Source organism: Bombus bifarius, unplaced genomic scaffold (assembly GCF_011952205.1).
Source record: "Bombus bifarius isolate JDL3187 unplaced genomic scaffold, Bbif_JDL3187 scf7180000008199, whole genome shotgun sequence".
In the NCBI taxonomy this organism is placed as follows: domain Eukaryota; kingdom Metazoa; phylum Arthropoda; class Insecta; order Hymenoptera; family Apidae; genus Bombus; species Bombus bifarius.
Window position 1 is genome coordinate 3,081,525 of NW_022884505.1, and position 19,169 is coordinate 3,100,693.

The following is a 19,169-nucleotide window of genomic DNA, read 5'->3' on the forward strand; positions in this document are numbered from 1 at the left end:
TATCAAACAATACGTCTTCGATCGAGCTCGATGGGTATAATAACGAGAAACATCCTACCATCAATTGTAGTCGATTCAGGAAACGAGAAATTTGTATTGTCAGACGGATATAAGGCGAACAAATATTCTATGTATAACTTATACGTTCATAATTTATTATCGACATTAAATCGATCGGTATAAAAACTAATTAAGTGCATATACCTTTAATTGTGCTTTGCTTCGTCATTTTGCTGAGCAAAGAAGCAAGCACTGAAAAATTTAAGGAATTAGAGGAAAAACAAAATTATCGTAATGGTAATTCAAGATGTGTTCATGACGCTTTATGATAGTACAGGTGGTAGTTGCAATTCATCGCGGTACCGACCGTCTGTGATTTTATAGTTTTAATGCCTGAAGGAAATTTTTATACCGGCGATGAACGACTGTCGACCAGCCGTGCCCGTAGCAATAAAATTTTTTTTTATTCGCTGAATCTACCAATGGTATCATATGCGCACGTAGGTAGAAAGAAACGTATAGAAAAGGGACAAAGATGAGAGTAAAATGGAGAGAGGCACGCTATGTGCGAATATCTGCGAATTGAAATACCCTATGAGAAAATTCCGTGAATTTTCAGACCTGGTCGCGGGTATGGGTAAAAATTGTGCTTGTAGCGCGAAAGTTGTGCCAGCGGTCGTGCTCCAGCGGACGTTTATCATTCCTTCTTTTAATTACGCTCTAACGAGTGTTAAAATTGTGAATTACAGTTGTACGGGCAAGAAATCTGGACGAAACGTTTCGCGCGAAAGAACGAACTGGATTTTACGAACGATTTAACGAATCCCTTAGATATATAGGGTAAGAAACGCCAATCGGATTTCAACGACAACCGTAGTCGCTTTCTCAATCCATTAAAATCCGCCATGTGACTCGCCGCGGAGGAAGATTAAAATTACTTATAAGAGAATATTAAATAAGGCTTCAAATTATAATATTGTTAACGATCTACTAGAAAAGTACGCCGAGAGAAAATTAAGTGTCGAATCACGACGTTTTTCGTGGATTTCAAAGGAAATACTAGCTGTCTAGTGCGAACTTCGTTCGTGGTTAGATGAAGGATCGGAGATTATGGTCTTATCAGAGGTAGCAGTGGTCCGTGGAGCTAATAATGCTCAACTTCGATTAATATATAGAGAATTAGGGTTCTCCCCAAAGTTTCCCGCCGCCCAGCCAATATTCCTGCCCTCTACATTCGAGATAAGCAGCTTACTTTTTTTATCCTCGCGTCGTAATACGTGCGATGACCCGTTAATCGACGTTTTTGGGATTCTGCTGAAGTTTTTTCTTCAATTTTCGCCACTATACGTTTGCCACTTAATACGTTAATAGATCTGATTTTCTTGAAACTTCGAATTTATGAATTCGCTGTATGCGAATTTCGCGTCTTGACTTTATCGGATACAGTAAATAGAAATTAACAATTGTTTGAAATATGATACGTAAGACTGTAAAAAGTTAAAGTTCCAAAAGTTAGAGTTCCAACTGCGGACGAATCTTAGATCATCGAGTCACGTTGTAATCAGTCACGCTTCTCGAAGTGAGGTAAGAATAAATAGAACTAACCGAATAATGAATCGTTCGGCAGAAAGAAAATTAATAAAGTTCGTAACCGGCGGTGCAGCGTGTACGTGATCGAGGGCATCGCTCGAACGCAGGGCGAGACGAAGCTTATCAGAGTTGCACGTTCATTCGATATCAATCCTTTCGCTGACCTAGACTTCTCTGCGTTTGAGTATCGATGAACAAATTTCGATTGATGAAATCACGTGAAAATGATCGATGTCGATTACTCTTGTTCGTACTTGTCTCTTCTTCTCTACAATGCCGTCATTTTATTCTCTAAAAGACGATATCGATCAACTGGCAGCTACGATGAATAATTCACGAAGATTAACGATAAAGTTATACCGCTCTATTAGACCAGTAAGATTATTAAACCGTGTGGTTACTAATAAAATGGTTTCACTTAGGTAAACACTAATACCAGGCAATTAATACGAAGGCTAATAAAGCTCGTTCCTGATCAACGAAAAGAATTTGAACGAGTTTGTAAGCTTCTATCGGAAGAGTATAATTTCCTTCGTAATAAGTAATTAGAAGTATTCAAATTGTTCCAAGTCTTTCCTTGGTGGGAACAATTTTGGTGGAATAATTTTGTACAGGTTATGATAACTTTGTTAGAAGAAGGTCGTGTCTAATGTATTAATTAGATCAGCCATAATTTATATGAAACATCGTTGGCCGAGAAGGCATTTTATCTTACATGGAAAAGAAAGTTCTTCCGACTGTTGGGAAACTTTTACGGCTTCTGAGAAACTGCTTGATATATAGATTGTGAAACGTGTCTGGCCACAGACGGACTAATTCTACTTACGCTTTGCTTTGCTTCGTTTTATACATATTTTATATAACATATATTTTGTATTAGTCTCTTGCATCATAGTTGTATAGATTTACCGTATTCTACTCTCATCTTATTACACTTCTTGATTCGCGTATTATTTCGAAAATTATTTTCGCACAGAGTTGTTCGCGTTGATCACGTTTTGAACGAAACGACTCGTCTATTATCGTCGTGTTGTATCATGCGAAAGATTCGAAATAGTCTACGCTATGAAAGATCCTCTTGTGGCAAATGCCAATTCCAATATTCACATATCGAACCAAAGAACACTTCTCTTACTAAATTCTACTTTTACGAACTCGAGTTTTATCCAAACTCAGAGACCGCGTCGTATGTATTAGAGAGTCAGCGTGTGGTAAATCTCTAATTTGATGAGCGCGTAATGCAGATTTTATTTACACAGGTTTGTTGACCGAGACTGGAAAACGCTCTTCTTTCTTCGTCCTTTTTCCTCAGTCTTTTTTTACCAGAGATCATGACAGGTTAGGGGGAGGATGTGTTATTGTCGAGACGTTTTTCCACGCTACGAAAATCATTTCAGCGGTTCAGCTGGAAACGCGGCGTAATTGCATCCCAGAGAAAGTAATTAATTATGCAGGGATGGATCGAAGAAGGTCATTTCTCCTTTTTTTTTACGGCCGTAATTCACGGTGCCTGTTTCCTCCTCCTACTCTCTCCGTGTTTCTTTCTTTTTTCGCTCCTTTTTGGTTTTCCCTCGAATCGTTTCCACAAAACCTAACCAACGTTTTTAGAACCTCTTTTTATATTCCTACTCGCCTCAATCCACTTCTTTCGTCTATTTCTTTGTTTCCTTTTTTTTCTATTTGTTCTTTTTTTTTCATACCTAACCAACTTCCGCTATTCGGAAAGCTCGTCGATCGATGGATCCGCATTTTAAAGCCGTGACTCGATAGATGGGCACTTTTACCTTTATGATAGCCACAGCATGTATGGTATCGAGCGGAAAGAACGCATTTAAAGAACAATAAAAATGGAGAAATATTCGAGTAGTTGCATGTCACGCGCAGACGAGAGGTCGTTCGATTTTAGAATTTACATGTTCTTTAATTCGAGAACCGATGTTCTACAAAAATGAATTGTAAACAAGTTGGAAAATGTCACAGAATGAACCGGAAAGTTTTAGTCACGTAGAATGCGACAAATTGCTGCACACATGGCTAGCTAATCCAGTTAAGTTGACTATTGCCGGCAAGTAGTCTGGCCACGTTGTTATCCGTAAAACGAGTGCCGCTGGAAATCGTGGTCGATTAGAAAACGGCTGGCGCTACGATCTTTTTCGACGTGGAGCACGTGAACCCGGGCAACCAGAAAATCTCGTAATCGCTTTCGAAAGTCGAGCGTAATTACGTTTGTTCTGCGCTATTGACGCTCGATTTTTATTAGCCGATCCTGGCAACTGGTCTGGCGAAACGACTGTGGAGGGATGAGCGACAGCGAAGGAGTCGTCGAAACCACTATCGTTTTAATGTCAACAACGTTGATATTTTAGCGGATGAACGAAAATATCAAGATGATCAAGAAAAACACGATCTGTGTTTCAAATGATATTATCAAATTGGGAAACTGCCAAGTTGTTCTTCGATATATCGATATTGCACTCGGAAAAGTACAATATTCCAGTTATATATAATACGTTTAACATTTTTAAAAGTATAAAGTGTTAGGTTGTGCATCGATATATCTGACTACACAAATTTTACACATTTTCTCTCTAAAGTTTCTCATACATACATTCTAGCTGCAGTATAACCATTTGTTTATTTTGTTTGTATTTGTTTGAAAAATTCAAGAGACATGCTCAAAAGTCATCAGAAAAGGACGTAATATGGTCTGAGATTTTTTCACGCAGCTATATTATTCGAAATTATCGACGAGTTCGATCAAAGAACCGACCCAAGAACCCACTAATCGACTTTAATATAAACAAACCGCAAGCACGCTAGAAAATAATTAGCTAGGATCGACACTATCGTGCATGCATCCCTAGACCAAGCCAGCCGTTCCAAAACGGTACTGAACGATCGCTGGAAACGCTCTAACGATCGCCGTTGCATAAATTACGCTATCAAGAATCTCGCGCATACAGCACGTAGGCGGAACCGTCAAAGTCTCATAGAATTCCAAGAAAATTTATTCTGGCGCAGTTCCTTCTCCTCTCCATATCGTTGGCTTATAACGCGTGCACACTGAGGACAGAGCAGACAAAAGGCGTAAGGGTAATAACACGATCTCGAGCGAGACGAGCAACGAGAGAGTGTCGCCCTCGTTCGCGTTTAAGTATTTATTTAACCGGTGAACCGGAGAACCTGGAACAGGAAGATGGAAACGGCGAAGAAGGCAGTACGATGATGGTAGGGCGAGGAATGCAAGGGAAAAGCAATGGGCGGACCACGCGAAACTCTTCCGGTCGAGACGTTCTAGGGGTATGAAAGTGCCCCATGGGCGTACTGCGGACTTTTGCCGGACACAGAAGTACCATAGTGGGGACCGACTAACAGACACGTACACAACCGACTTTTACCTGTCGCAATGTGCTCGCACCTTTACACTCTGTCTTTTCCCTCCTTTCCTCTTCTCATTTTCTGTTTCACCCTCTCGTTCCTTTTCTCATGTACTTGCACGCATCCGGCACACGTACTGCGGTCAAAATGGAGACTTTCTTATCCACGAATCTTGAGAGCAAAGCCTGGTGCACTGGCGGAATGGTAAAAAATTCACGTGGAGCGAAAATACGTCGATGCAGTTGTTATTGCGTTCGAAGTTGAAATAATTGCACCGGGATCGGAGCGGAGGTATTTTTATGGTTATCATATAATCATGCTGAAGACTGTACGAGGGAATAGAAACGTGAAATATTTTATTTTCCCTTGCGACATTCGACAAGGGGTGATACTGGGAAATATCGATAATTTAAAATATAGATACAAATATAAATAATATTAAATAAACGTAGCTAATCGTAAAGGTAGGAGTTCGCTGATAAAATTGAATAGCCAGAATAGAAATCGAATAAGCGATGCAATTTATGGTCAATCTACGAGTTTTTAAATTACAAATAAAACGAACGAAACATCGAACAAACAACTACAAAAAAAAAAAAAAAAAAAATGGTAAAAAGGATTAGATACGTATTAGCGTCGATGACACGCGTTACTTTTAATTTTCTACATTCGATTCGCTGTTCGAATTTCGTGCATACGATTCGATGTTAGTTTTGTTACAGGTGCACGATCTTTTGTACAGTCGCACACTCGCTTATGCTCTTGAAACTGAAACTTTGGGCCAACCCGTTCCTCCCTTCAACCACTCCACCCCTTCCTCCCCTCTCTTCTCTTCTCCATCCAGTGCACCACTCGTAATCCTAACGTTTGATTGCACCTATTACGGTTGAAGCACCTAATACGTAACTTTCGAGACTGGTGCGATAGGTCGGTGCACCAGTCGGCTAAAATCGATTTCACCTGCACTTCACCTTCCCTTCCGTTCGCTCTCCTGCACCCTTTCCTCTGGCTCCACCTGTTTCTCCTCGTTTGCTGTCTCAATTACGAACAAAGACGCGATGAACCTGCACTCCGACCCTTTTTGTCTTTTGTTTTTCTTCACGAACGGTGTTATTTGATCGCTCTTCGCGTTGATTATCCGCTAATGCTACCTTATGTTATTATCTACGATGAAAAGAATGCTATGGCCCTGCAGAATTGCAACAAAAAGACGAATGTAACGATAAATACGTGGCTAATTATAAAACTAATCGCGGTTTATTTATTATCTGGTATCTCAAACGCTAATATTCCGCTGAAAATTGTAAATCGATTTATTGTTGACGGATTTGTACGACTTCCTAATTGCTTGACCGCGTTCAAACATTTTTATTGACATTTCTATTCCTTTGCTTTCCCACTATTCCGATGATACACCGTGTTCATCAATTTCGGCCAACGTCTGCCAATTTCGATTAACTTTTGCCGGCAGTGCGAGCTCGCATGCACGACTATCCAGATCGATCAGCTTCGACCACGTTTAATCGTTGTCCCGTTCATCAGTTTAATTACGTGTTATACAACCAGCCGTTCTGGGGATAGCAGTTTCATAAACGCTAGTATTCAAACGAATAGACAACCGAGGAATAAAGAGGTATCGTTTGCAATCGACGCATTGCTGACAACCAGACAGATTCGATAATGAAACGTACTCTTCTTGAACCGGTTATCGTTGATCATTCGGGCAATTAACGTGCTTACTACGGTCGACGAGTTATTTTTCGAGGCATGTATCGATAACGCGTACCTTTCTTCATTTTTATTTCTCTATATTCTGTATACTTTTTTACGAGTGCTGTGTTTCCCAATTTTTTTTTCTTTCTTTTTTTATCAATACATCTGACTGGCAAACTCTATTCGTTATTGTCCCAAAAATGCTGCCGATGCGTTTTCATAAAAGTTCACCGAATGTTTTATCGAACATCGGAACGTTTTCCCAGCCCGCCATTCGCGTATTTTACTCGAAATTTAGATTTTTGCGGCTTTCACCGGCGTGCAAGTTGATCTTGTCTTCCGCAGCCTTTCCCGTGAAAACTCTGTGGCCCTTTTCGAACAGTATTCCGACGATGTTTCATCAACGTTGCAGCTTCATCAGTTCCTGACGACAGAGTGATGCATTAGTATCAGTATCAGTAGTTTGGTATCTGTGTGTCATCAGAGCTCTGACGAAGCTATAGTTGCGCTGCTGTTAGGGCGTCGGTACGCCGTTCTGAAAGGAACTAACTCACACTCGCGAAACTCGAATAACTGCGACCAGGAATTAGTATGTGCGATATTATTTCCTATTTGCATCGATATTCACAAAGATTAAAGCGATAAAGAATTCTAATTACTATATAGCTGTAGATTATCAGAATTTTCACTGATAGAATACCTCGAGACGATAAGTTGAGTTCTTTGCTATCTTTTTAATCAGCAGATACCAATAATTAAATTAGAAACCGCGAGATAGCGGTGCTTTGAATTCCTTCGACTCGTTCGCGATCATACATTTGAATCTTTTCACTCATTGACCGATTGCGACTCGTCAACCACGGCCAGGCACAGCATTAAGCATTCAAAGAGCCGACAAAAAAGTAGATGCATTTGCATCTCGCGGTGCAACTGCGACCTACCGGAAAAAAAATATAAATAATTCAACGGTTTTTGTGAGTGTGCCGAAGGGGGAGCCGATTTGGGTCGAGTTGGAGGTCGAGCTGGAGGTCGAGTCGATCGGACCGTGCCAAATTGTCAAATAAATGCATGAAAAATGCTTGCGCGAACGGCAGCGAGCGTCAGGAAGAAGCCGGCGCTTTCAAACCGGAAGTTCCGCTGGCTGACTATGAAATTTCCATCGAAAATGACGCTCTTGCAATCGACTATCCGAAATTATTGAAGTCGTTCCCGTTCGCCGTTGAGCGAACGGTTCGGCACATCCGAAATTGAAAGGCGACCGATGTTGGTAATGTTAGTGGGAAAACTGCGGCGCCTGGGATAAGTAAATGTATTCGGATTGAATAAAAATACCGACGAGAGAAGAAGATCGGGTCGATGGTGTTTTGTATGCAAATTCGCGATGGTAACACTTTTGGAAAAAGCAGTGGGACGTGGTTTTGAATATTTGTTACTTGTTAATTTTTTAAGATGAATATGCATGTATGTTCGGATTAGTCGATATGTAACAGTTCACAGTTGTCCCGTTGTACGAAATGGTTAAAAATTTGTAGCTGTACATACTGTTCGCGTTATTCAATATTTTCGTCACACAGACATTGTTAAATGTTGTTATGGTAATGCCCATGAATTGAAGATATGGTTCTCTATTTTATTACGCTATCAACGGGTTGACACGTCCACTTCGCTAATCCGTTATCGTTTTAAACAGAAACTTCTATAAATACCTTCTAAGCCAGTTTATCGAATCGAGCGGCCTCTCGTCTACAACCCTAAGCATATAAGCAGCTCGCGAAAGAGGAAACGAGAAAACGGAAAATGGAGTGAGATGCACGCAATATCGGTTTCAGAAGCTATCGTACGACTGAGGGAAGATTCGGTAAAGTGGTACATAATCCCGACGACATCGAGTGGTCGTAACATGAGCGCAATCATTAGCCAGAATATTCGGCGTGCAGTTTTGGAATATCCGGCGATCGAACAGCAGACAAATGGTATATACTGGTCCGGTAAGGAATCACCAGACTTCCAGCCTCGTAGGAGGGCATATCGGGAAAGTTTTAACGGTGCTTCATTAGTGAAAATAGTTTTGGCGCGGCGGTATTCAACAGCGAAACGTCCACCGCGAGACATTGCTAATCCGAACGTACGGTCGTGGAATAGTTGCAGCTGGTCGACGTTCCTCCGTGACAATAATCATCGACCAACCGTAATTGTATAAGGGACCCAAACATGGCGAACGAAAAATTCTATAATTATATTAGTTTGGCATGTCTAACGTCTTGAACACCCTGCGTCGTATGATCTGCTTTTCTCTTCCTTCATTTTCGCTCCAATATTTTGAAATTATTAATACGTAGTGGCGTATATAGCATATGTCAGTGCTGTCCAAGCTAAGCTCTATGATATAAGAAGCTGTCTATATAAATTCTATTACCAGAACATATGTATCAACGAACATAACTTGGCCTGAAAATGCGTTGATCTGTCTGCTTCTAGTGGCCGCGGGTAGAAGAGGACAAAGCCGCGTAAGGAGCTCTGCCCGTGGACAGCTCTGGCGTAAGTGATATATCAGCAGCTTTCCTCTCGATTTTTCCCAACAACCAACTCTCGTTTATTGCACAATTGTCATCTGAATATTCCATTATCAAAAAATGAAAACAAATTAGAAGGACGCAAAAATCGACGTCGTTCTCGTTGTACGGTTGCGTACCGAACAAGCAACGTGGTCTGAGAAGCGGAACATTCCATTTTTAACCGCGGTTATATTTTCATAACGAGACAGCTCGTAATAGCGGATATCTTTTTTGCGAACAAACGTCGTCAGTTGCGCGAAAAGTCGCTAAAGACTGTGGGGCTGTTGGATGGAGTATTTAGCGATTGACAATGAGGATTCAGAAAAACTGATACAGAAAACCGACGACTGTTCCTCTTTGATCCGTCGATTCCCTGATTTTTTATTGCTCCTGGCAAAACATTTTCTTTTTTCTTTTCATTGTCTTTTTCGTTCAGTGCTCCCTTCTCCACCTGTCCAGGTTCTCTCCTTGGGACTTGGCTCTCCTCTCACCACGCCCATCCTGTCGTCGTTTGCATAAAGTGGGCTATCTGCGCTTTTAATATACGTAAATGAAGTTACGCTGCGGAACTAATCGTATTTACATGCGGAACGGCGATCTCCTTTGAGCCCTTGTCGCACTTATTACTGCAGTTTAGTCGACGAAGATCATTTTACGGCGAAGATGCGACCGGCATTATAACGTGGATCGATCAGCGACTGATTTTGTTTGACTTCACGAACTCGGAATAATTGGTACGTTGGCGTTTCAATTTTGTCTGACCACGTACGGACTGATACCACTTACGAATATTCGAACGTTGTGTTTATTTCGATGCGTATGAACGAACTTTTAACAGGGTAACGACTTTTTATCGCATTATATTAAAAATATCGGTAGAAGGTTATTTATTTTTGGCTATTAATTAATTGGCTATTGATTATGAAAATGAAAAATTAAATATCGTTACGTTCGATTTACGCCGAATTTATAACGTGAATTCATAAATACGTTACACATTATAAATTCCTACTCCTCGAAGCTTCGATATCAAGCTAAAATTTTTCGATTAACGAAGACGACCATCCAATTTTCAGGTTAAAAAATTCAATTTGGAAGTTCAGAAATGATTTTAATTTTGAGGCGAAGCACGTGATAGTTTTCGCGAAGAATTCGTCTCTCGATTGGTCACGTTAGAGCGCGAGACGATCAAATAATTCAGATTGGAATCCCGGCGAATCGTGGCTCGATCAAAGATTTTCAATTACGTCAAGGAACAAAGTTTCGTTTTATCGGTGGTCCACGAGTCGCGTCTCTATGACAGGAGGGGATTACGCCATTACACATTAATGAGAGCGAGGCTTCCGCGTAAGATACGTACGAATGAAAGATAAACGCCATCCTCACGAGACACTGTTTGCAGAGCTCTCATTGTACGTTACTTGAGAAGTTGCCGCAACTACGTCGAAACGATATTCTTGCCAGGGCTGCCGCGGAAACTTTCGATGAGACGTGACATTTTGTCGTTCCTCCGCAATCATGCTTAATTAATTATCGATCGAGCCTCGCCCGTTGCTCCCTCCCACACCCCCGCTTGATAACTGCCTTTTCTTTCGTAAATTTCGATCAGCAAACCGTGTGTTTGATTTAGAAATTGTTACGTGAAAGTGTATCGTTGATATAAATCATCTAAAGTAGATTTGTCGTAGTTGCAGTCGTCTTATTACTTTTTTATTTGCTTTCAATCGCCAGTAGTATATACCGTCATCTGTAATAAAAAGTTTCCGATAAAGTACTGTGTGACAAGATTAATCCATTAAGAGGCAACGTTACGTTCGTACATTTCATTTTAAAGTTTTATTTCAAAACTTCTCAAAGCCACTTTGATCCAGTTCTGTGATATTTCATTCGAGAAAATTTCTAAAACTGAGAGGCATAAATAAATATCAAGTCCATTGGCAATACGAATATTCGTACGTAGCACTATTTGAAGTTGAAACGCATAAAATAATCACTCGCGTTAGACAGAGAGCAACAGTTACAAGAGACGAAACGTTGATTCGATTTGACACATAGGATCTGAATTTCCTTGGGATTTAGACAGTGCGTGTGAGAATACCAGTCTGGTATTATAGTCTGCCACAACGAACGTTGCATTTCGGTCACGCACGATCGAGTATTATCGTTGTCATTGTTATATCGAGTATTCGTGAGGTAGCGAGCATACGGCTGTAATCGTGGTCTGGAGCAGCGCTTACAGAATATTGCGGCCCCGAACACGCTGTATTGAGATACACATATCGATAACGGACTACGGATAAGCACGCTCTAAGAGCTTGGTGAACCGCTGATCCGACTTGCACCCGCAGTTCTAGAATGCACTGCCGCAATTAAAAATATTTATTCGCGTTGCGAGTGTGGTAGATACGATTATGGATTCCAAGATTCTTACGGCGATTATCCCGACGTACGTAGGAAAGATTTATAGCTTTTGTTTATATTCGCATATCCGCGGTGTGATCTATAGTTTAGAAGTTAATTAGTTGCTAGAATGCAGCGGTGTTTCCAGTACACTTTAAGCAATTAATATTATCATATATTTATGAACTTAACACGAACGAAACCCACGATTAACTTTTATCTGTAATTTAACGCTTGCATATATTATCAAGTGGTTGCAAAGATTCATTCCATCCGTGGTAAAATCTTTGACAATATCTTTTCTCGTTCATCGCACTAACGAACGACAGGATATTCGCACTGGTCTAACAAATATACCAAAAGCGCCAAATCTATCTATCCTACTAATACTCCAACTAATTCACTAACCCTCTTCTCTTTTCTCTTCTTTTCAGATTCTGTGTAACTCACCCCCACTAACACCTACGCTTCGTCCAACAACGAAAGCGCGTTAATCGCGTCCGAAATGACTTCTCCGTCGATGTAACGAAAAGGGATTTAGAACGAGTCGCGCGCGAATCGTAGCCGATCGAGCAACACGAGCGGTCGTCGCGGTCGTTCGTCGCTCGAGATCGAACATGCGAATTTCTGAAAATGCGCAGGACGAGCAGCAACGGTTTGAAGCTCGACCTGACGGAGAACACACCAGGTAGCTCGTTATCGAGGCTGCCTAATTTAGTCGAGCATGCGGAGACCTGCCAAGCGTTGTCCACCGGAACCGGTGAGAATTTAAGCAGCAAATTGCCAAACGTGGTCGAAGGCTCGATGGACTATGGTAGCGAGCGTAGATCCTCCCGGTACCTCGAGTACCAAGATTCTAAACCGTATCAGGATGGCCAGTCGGCATCGGGGTTGCCCCCGTATGAGCAGGGCTACCACGATCAGTCGAGCAGGGGCTACAGAAGCTACGAACGAAAGCCATACGACAGGGAGGATATTGACCGATACGATAACAGAATTTATCCAGAGGATAACCTGAGGTACGATCGTCGGGGGGATCAGAGAACGTATCAGGAGTCAGACTTGGACGCGCCGTACGAGAGAAGCGATGCCCAGAAGCTCAGCAGGACTTATCCTACGGAACTTCAGGAGGCAGGTGGTAGGCGATACTCGAGAGATTTAACAGATTACGAGTACGCGTCTAGATACGCGGAAGAAACGTTGAAGCTCGAGCCGAAGAAAGATCACCATCACCATCATCATTCGGGCAAAGTGTACGAGCCGACTCCGTCGAAAGGCTATGAATCCGGGGTGAAGACGCACGATTCTGCTTACGAGTTGTCTTGCGCCGCGCAGCAAGACCTTTCCGGCAGAAAATACGAAAGTAAATATCACTCTGTCAGTAAGATGTACGGGACACTGCCGCGATACGAAACGGGTAAATCGTACGAGCCTAGATCGTACGAGTACGAAGAACAGGCTTACGAAACCGGTGCCAAGCCGTACGACTCGAAGTACGAGTTGACCAGCTCGAAGAGTTACGAGAGGGCCAAATACGACGGTTCTTCGTCCTCGAGGTATCAAGATAAATCGTACGATCAAACGTTGAAGATCGGTGAATTGGGTTCCTCTTCGTCTGCCGCGTACGCTAGAAAGACTCAGGATCAAGAGGAGACAAACGCGGAAAAGATGAACGGATACAGGAAGAACAATTTCGAGGCGTACGGCGTTTATTCGGATCCCGAGGATGATCATGGATTCTTGGCCGAGAAAAAGACGCCACAGTATCCGTACAAGGGCGTAGTAGTGAATGTTAGCGGGGAGTCGAGCGTCATTGACCAGAAACGTGGGAAGGATAGCAGGCAAACGGAAGTCGTCGGGAATCCTTGGTGCAGGCCTACCATACTGTTACTCCTTTTGGTCCTTCTTGTTGTTATCTTCGTGTTCGTCGCTGGAATTCTACTGTATCTAAACTGTGAGTCATTTTGCTTATATCTCTTCGCTAGTTTCCATTCTATCGGGCTTATATTTTACAAGGATTTTCAAATGGATACATAGTTTGCATTATAAACATATTCGGAATCGCTTGATACGATTCCGAAACGCGAAGAGTCTTAGTAGTTAGGAATTTCTTATATTTACGACCGAGAACGTAACGAGAAAATTGTTGGTACGATAAAGACAACAACGGTATCTTAAAGGAATCGGTATTCTCGTTCAGATTCCTTCTTCGCCGTGATGTTTACTCAAACCAGTTGCTTTCTTTGTGCCTGTACATTTATTTTAGAAACGATGAGAGTCATTTAAAGTTATAGGTCACGTTCCAGGGAAAACGAATACCGCTAGCTAACAGAGAAGCTTTGTTAAAGAAAGATACGAAATTAGCAAAGTTTTCTCAGCTATGGCTACAAAGACTCTTCTCGTTGTTGGAACGCGTGCTAATAGTAGGTCTGTTTCGATAGCGGATGTTCTTTTTCTTTCGTTTCCCGTTATTTCGTTTCTTCATTTCGCGTCCAACCGATACCAAAGGGCCATTTAGTTAATGAGCATCCGATACCAATTATTTACGGTCGTCCATGTGACCGCCATAATAATGGACGGCGACGACGACTACGACGACGACGACGACGGCAACAGCGACGTCGACGACACGTGCTGACGATACGTTAAGCCGGAACGGTTGCTGTCTCCCAGCCAGTTTTATATATCGAATTTGACATGCCCGGCACGTACGGACTTGCCACTAGCGAAACTATTCGGTCGGAATTACAATGTGAACGGTAAATGGAAGAAGAGGGTTTAAAGAATAGAGGTGGACAAGAGTGACGTACACCTTGGGAATCCATTTTGCTCCACAGTGAATGTTCGGACGCACGATGTACGGGATACCGCACCGAGTGAAATGTATTAAATTTTCCTTTCGACGCGGTTGTCGGGCTTGGAAACGATTTTTGAGCACTTTGTCAGATTCTTTGGAAAATTTTCCTCCTTAGTTACTGCCTATGTAACTACGCTTTTATTCGTTACTCGCTCTGAGTACTTACCTGAAAGCATTTGAAATTTGATGATTTTGCGTTAGATTGGGAATATTGTGGCAATGATAGAAATTATTTAGACCAGAACGATAGATACGATATAAATTGTTTGAAAAATATTTTAAAAAATATAAATTCATATTATATTTAAAAAAGATCATTTTTACCATTCGAAAGAAGGTGTAACTCGTTCTTTGATGGTCATACGTTTAGAAGAAGTAGATATTATTTAGTTGCAATCAAAATTTATTTGACTGTAAGACACGTACGTAGTAAGCGTGTAAGATGGTGAGAGAAAACAGATGTCAGGAGAATCATTGGACATCTTTCCCTGCTCGTTTACGAGGTAGCAACACGCCCGGGAACCGGCATCATGCTGTGCTCTCTAGAGGAATATAAACTGACTCATTTTGAGCCAGCTCGTCGTTCACCTATGACGTTTGTTCTATGTTTTGATTCGAAATTCAATTACGGTTTAAAAGCGCATGTAAAACGATGCTGATAACAATATATAATTTAATATCGTTCAATTAGTCTAGTCAATAATTAATAACTTCCTTGGTTACTCGTGAAAATAATTCAAAGCATATAACACAGGATTGTGATTATCAATTATCTAAATTACATTTTCATTAAATTAATCAACGAACGCTACAAGTGGTATGAATATTTATTTGTGCGTGCGAGTATAATTTAGTCGTAGATTAAAATTTAAGGAGTGCAGGTAATTCTTTCATTTTCTATAACGTACGTGTACATAGAACGTACAAATATTTGGCATTGCTTACAAATATTTTGACAGAATATACTTTATTAGATTTTATTGTTGAATACAACAATGGATTCAGAACGTTCCGAGTTTCAGAAAAAATGTCTCATTTCGAGATTCATATACGTGTTCTCCCATTACGGTAGGTACCCGTTCTATAGATCAGTGACTCGACCAATTACGTTTGAGTGTCCATTCTTATACACACATAGAGTAGTTCCACAAAAATTATCATCGTAGATATATTATAATTTATTGCACTATCTCTTCTGCGTTTTATTATTTCTACATATCTACGTTAGGTGTCTGTTTGGCCGTGCGTCATTCGTTAAAATCTCTTCTGTGGTGTTTTCGGAGCCGTCGGTTCGATTCGGCAAACGTCGATCGGGAACAATGAAAGCGAGAGGGCGAGCAAACGAAATGCTGCCGTCGAGAAGAGGAGAGGAAACTAAAGAGAGAGAAAGAGAGAGAGGAAGAGTTTTCACACAGTGGCCAGGAGGCATCGGGCATGGACGTTTTCCCTTGCGATTTCCGAGCGGTATCGTGTCGGTACTTTCGACGAACGATGACCGCATGCAACGAACAGAGAGAAGGTTCTCTGTCCCTGGACGAGAAGACCGGAAAAATAGCAAGTTGAAAAGGAGGGTCGGTAGCAGACGCCCCTCCTGTTCTCGACTATTCCGAGTGGCTGCATTTGGCAGCAGCCGACAGGGCGTTTGAGCGATTCGGTTTATTTTCGGGTCAAGTTTTCGTCCGACCGCTTCGCAATCAGCCATTGCATTGTCCAGAGGACAATACATTTACTGCGAGCAACGGCGTAGGAATTCGTCGAACGCCAGGCAACTCGTTCACCTTCACCCACCCCTCCGTGATCGTCAACCGCTCTCGTCGAACGTCGTATTTTCGGTCGGGATTTTCGGAAATTCGATTTAACCGGCGACGTCGCGGCGCGTCGTTTCGCGCCACCAAACTATTCGGATATCGAGTCGGTTCTCATAGAATTCCGTGATAATTGCCAAACCGACAGTCGACGCAGGTGTCTTTTACGTGGCGTCGATGCGCTTCTGGTTTGTCGTTTGTTTAAACCAAGCTCCATAGTGTTGGAATCGTTGGTGGAATCGGTTATATTTCATTACGGAGAATCAATATATTTATTGAATAGGCGCGAGAACGATGGAAGAGCAATTTGGTTGGATGATGTTTGATAAAGATTCGATTTGTACGCCGGAGTTAGTTGTAATTTACAAGGATTTTCAGACATTGACGAATCGCAGTGAAATGTATCATACGTCGTTGAACCGAGGAAGATTTGTGTTACGAGTTGATACGCGACACAGATAGGCGATACTATTATATGACAAGGCATAAATTTTATCACCCCTTTTGCGACGAACCTTTCAACTCGAAGTTGACAGAGTCGCTGTATTTTATTATAACACGTAGACACTCGGGGTACAAATGTCTATCTCTTGCGAAAAAGTAGATTTTTCTTGAAAATACCGAGGGATAAAATGTCACGAATCAAGTTATTAATAACACGGATGATAAGCGCTTAATTTGAAAAATACTGTGCCGTGATCGTCAAACATGACTATAAAATCCTTGCTTTAATTCCACACAAAATGGTGTGTCATATACCTCAACCGCGGCCGCCTTTCAAATTCCATCGACTCACGTTTATCTTCGCTTTGTAGTAATCGTATGCTATTTAAACGTTTAGCTGCTCTTCGTTAATTTGGCGCGCAACATGTCGAGAGATCGCTGTATTTTGCAATCGTAATAGTCCCGTAATCCGACTTCGTTAATATCATCAGTCTTGTACCTCGTGCAACGTACGGGGCAATGAGTTAAATCGTAAGCTCTATTTTACGTCTGCACCTAAATTAAGGGTGACTTGTATGCATCGATCACGGAAATGGGTCCTTGAAAATCATGATTCGGGACTTCGCACCCGCATTTTCTTATCTTCCCATCTCACGCGAATTCTCCAAAGTCGCGGAAGACGAAGGAAGTTCAATCTCGACTGAGTCAATCTCTTTAGTCGAGGATAGAGCGTCGGACGCGATGAAATTAGAGACACCTGGTATATATGCGGCAGCACTACGTCGTGCGGCATGCGGCGTCGAGAAGCTTTGGCGCAGGATGAGGATTTAGTATGTAAGGCACGTGTTCGCATCTGCCTTTATGAGCGTTTCCCGCGATTCCAGCGTTTCGTCCTCATTCTCAGGCAACCTTGCAGCAAGGCTTCGAGGTGGGCTCAGGGTTTTGGGATTAAGGGCGTCGCCGATCATATTAAGGCCGGAGATATCTCATCTGCTCCTTATCCGGCGGGCTACGAGCCCGCCAGTAAACTCCGCTGCGTTTGTTCCACATAAATTACAAGGACTTTGCCCATAGCACGCGATGTCGTTCAGTGTGTACGCGGCCTTAATGCCGGAAGGTCTCGTCAAACTTGCTATATCGTCGTGCCGGGACGAACAGTTTACGAGACGACCGGATAAACCGATTTTAACATTGGCCCTCGGGATCAGGCTTGTTCGACGACGTTGTAATTGCTTTTCGGATTATCGCCGTTGAACTGAAACTTTGACTCGGTTTTTTCGATCAATTCACCACCGCTTTTGATGAACGCGTGTTACGTTGTTGCGGGACCTAGGCTAAACTTTGTTATATCGATGGCGGGAAAGGTTTCACGTGGTATGCCGATAATCCTTCTAAACTATACACCGAGAGTAGGAAATTAGAACGTGTATTAACACGTTCGCTGTCCCTGTTCACAGAAAGATTCGACCGCTACAAAAACCGTGCTTGAATTTTAATAACTTTCCAAGATACGATACATGTCGTTGTAGTGCTGAACTAAACGTAATACATTGCTTCTTATACTACGCTGAAGTATCTTCATAAACGTATTTGCGTTATTGAAAGAGGAAACGCAAGGATTCCAGTTACCTGCTACGTTACGGGACGGAATAAATACAAGGTTGGAACTTTCGAACAAGCGTAAATATGACGGATAAATTTAAAGATCTTCTCGAACGAAAACGTTCTTCAAATTCTTTGCACGTCCTAGAATTCTAAGGGTATGCCAGATATCTGAGAATGGCAGTTCCAGATAGAGGATGTAGTCGAACTACAAAGTTTCTGATGTGAAAATGTGACACTACGCGTGTGAACTATGCCCGACGTATAGCGGAAGCAACTTCGCTAAATCTCGAAGAATATTTATCGCTCCTTTCTTGTTCCTTGTCCTAATCAGTTTATATGTTGCTAGATATCCATCAAACGATCGAAAACTCCATCATCATCCACATTTTACAATCAAACAAATATCCGCCATAACTTGCTCCGGTTCTTTGTTTCAACGCGTGCTTGGAAGCTTAATAACACGACTATTCGCGAATTCTCTAAAAATCAAGAAGGTAAGGCATAAAGAGCAGAGTGGATGGCCATTAATCAAGCGGAGTGACACATGTTACTGAAAATCCGCGAAAACCGGTCTATCGGTTGGAATTTCCCGCTCTCGGCGGCCGTCAATCCTCTTACTTGGCTGTCAGTTGGCGAGAAAATTGTATCCTGCCATTGATACCGTTGGTAACGCACGCGTTTCGTTCGGAGGCCATCGGGCTCCTCGACGACGCGACGCGTCCAGGGCAACGAGACGGGAATGTCGAGCGAGAAGCAGCCGACGGACGAAATTGGATCCTCGGTTGCCAGGAAAATTGCGAGCGACGCTGTTTCGCGCCTTGC

General features: G+C 42.1%; 2 protein-coding genes across 2 annotated transcripts in view; both read left to right on the forward strand.

Annotated features, from left to right (window-relative positions):
• The window catches only part of LOC117210072, a 122,296-nt gene extending 110,031 nt beyond the window's left edge, over positions 1–12,265 (forward strand). Inside the window, exons 2-3 of the mRNA XM_033452693.1 lie at positions 9,160–9,219; positions 12,071–12,265. Coding sequence (XP_033308584.1) covers positions 9,160–9,219; positions 12,071–12,081 — 71 coding nt within the window. The 3' untranslated portion in view covers positions 12,082–12,265. The remainder of the gene's footprint in view (positions 1–9,159; positions 9,220–12,070) is intronic.
• Positions 12,266–12,269: 4 nt separating this feature from the next.
• Positions 12,270–19,169, forward strand: part of LOC117210071 (agrin-like) — a 264,190-nt gene continuing 257,290 nt past the window's right edge. The window contains exon 1 of the mRNA XM_033452692.1: positions 12,270–13,590. Within this exon, the coding sequence (XP_033308583.1) occupies positions 12,270–13,590 (1,321 nt within the window). The remainder of the gene's footprint in view (positions 13,591–19,169) is intronic.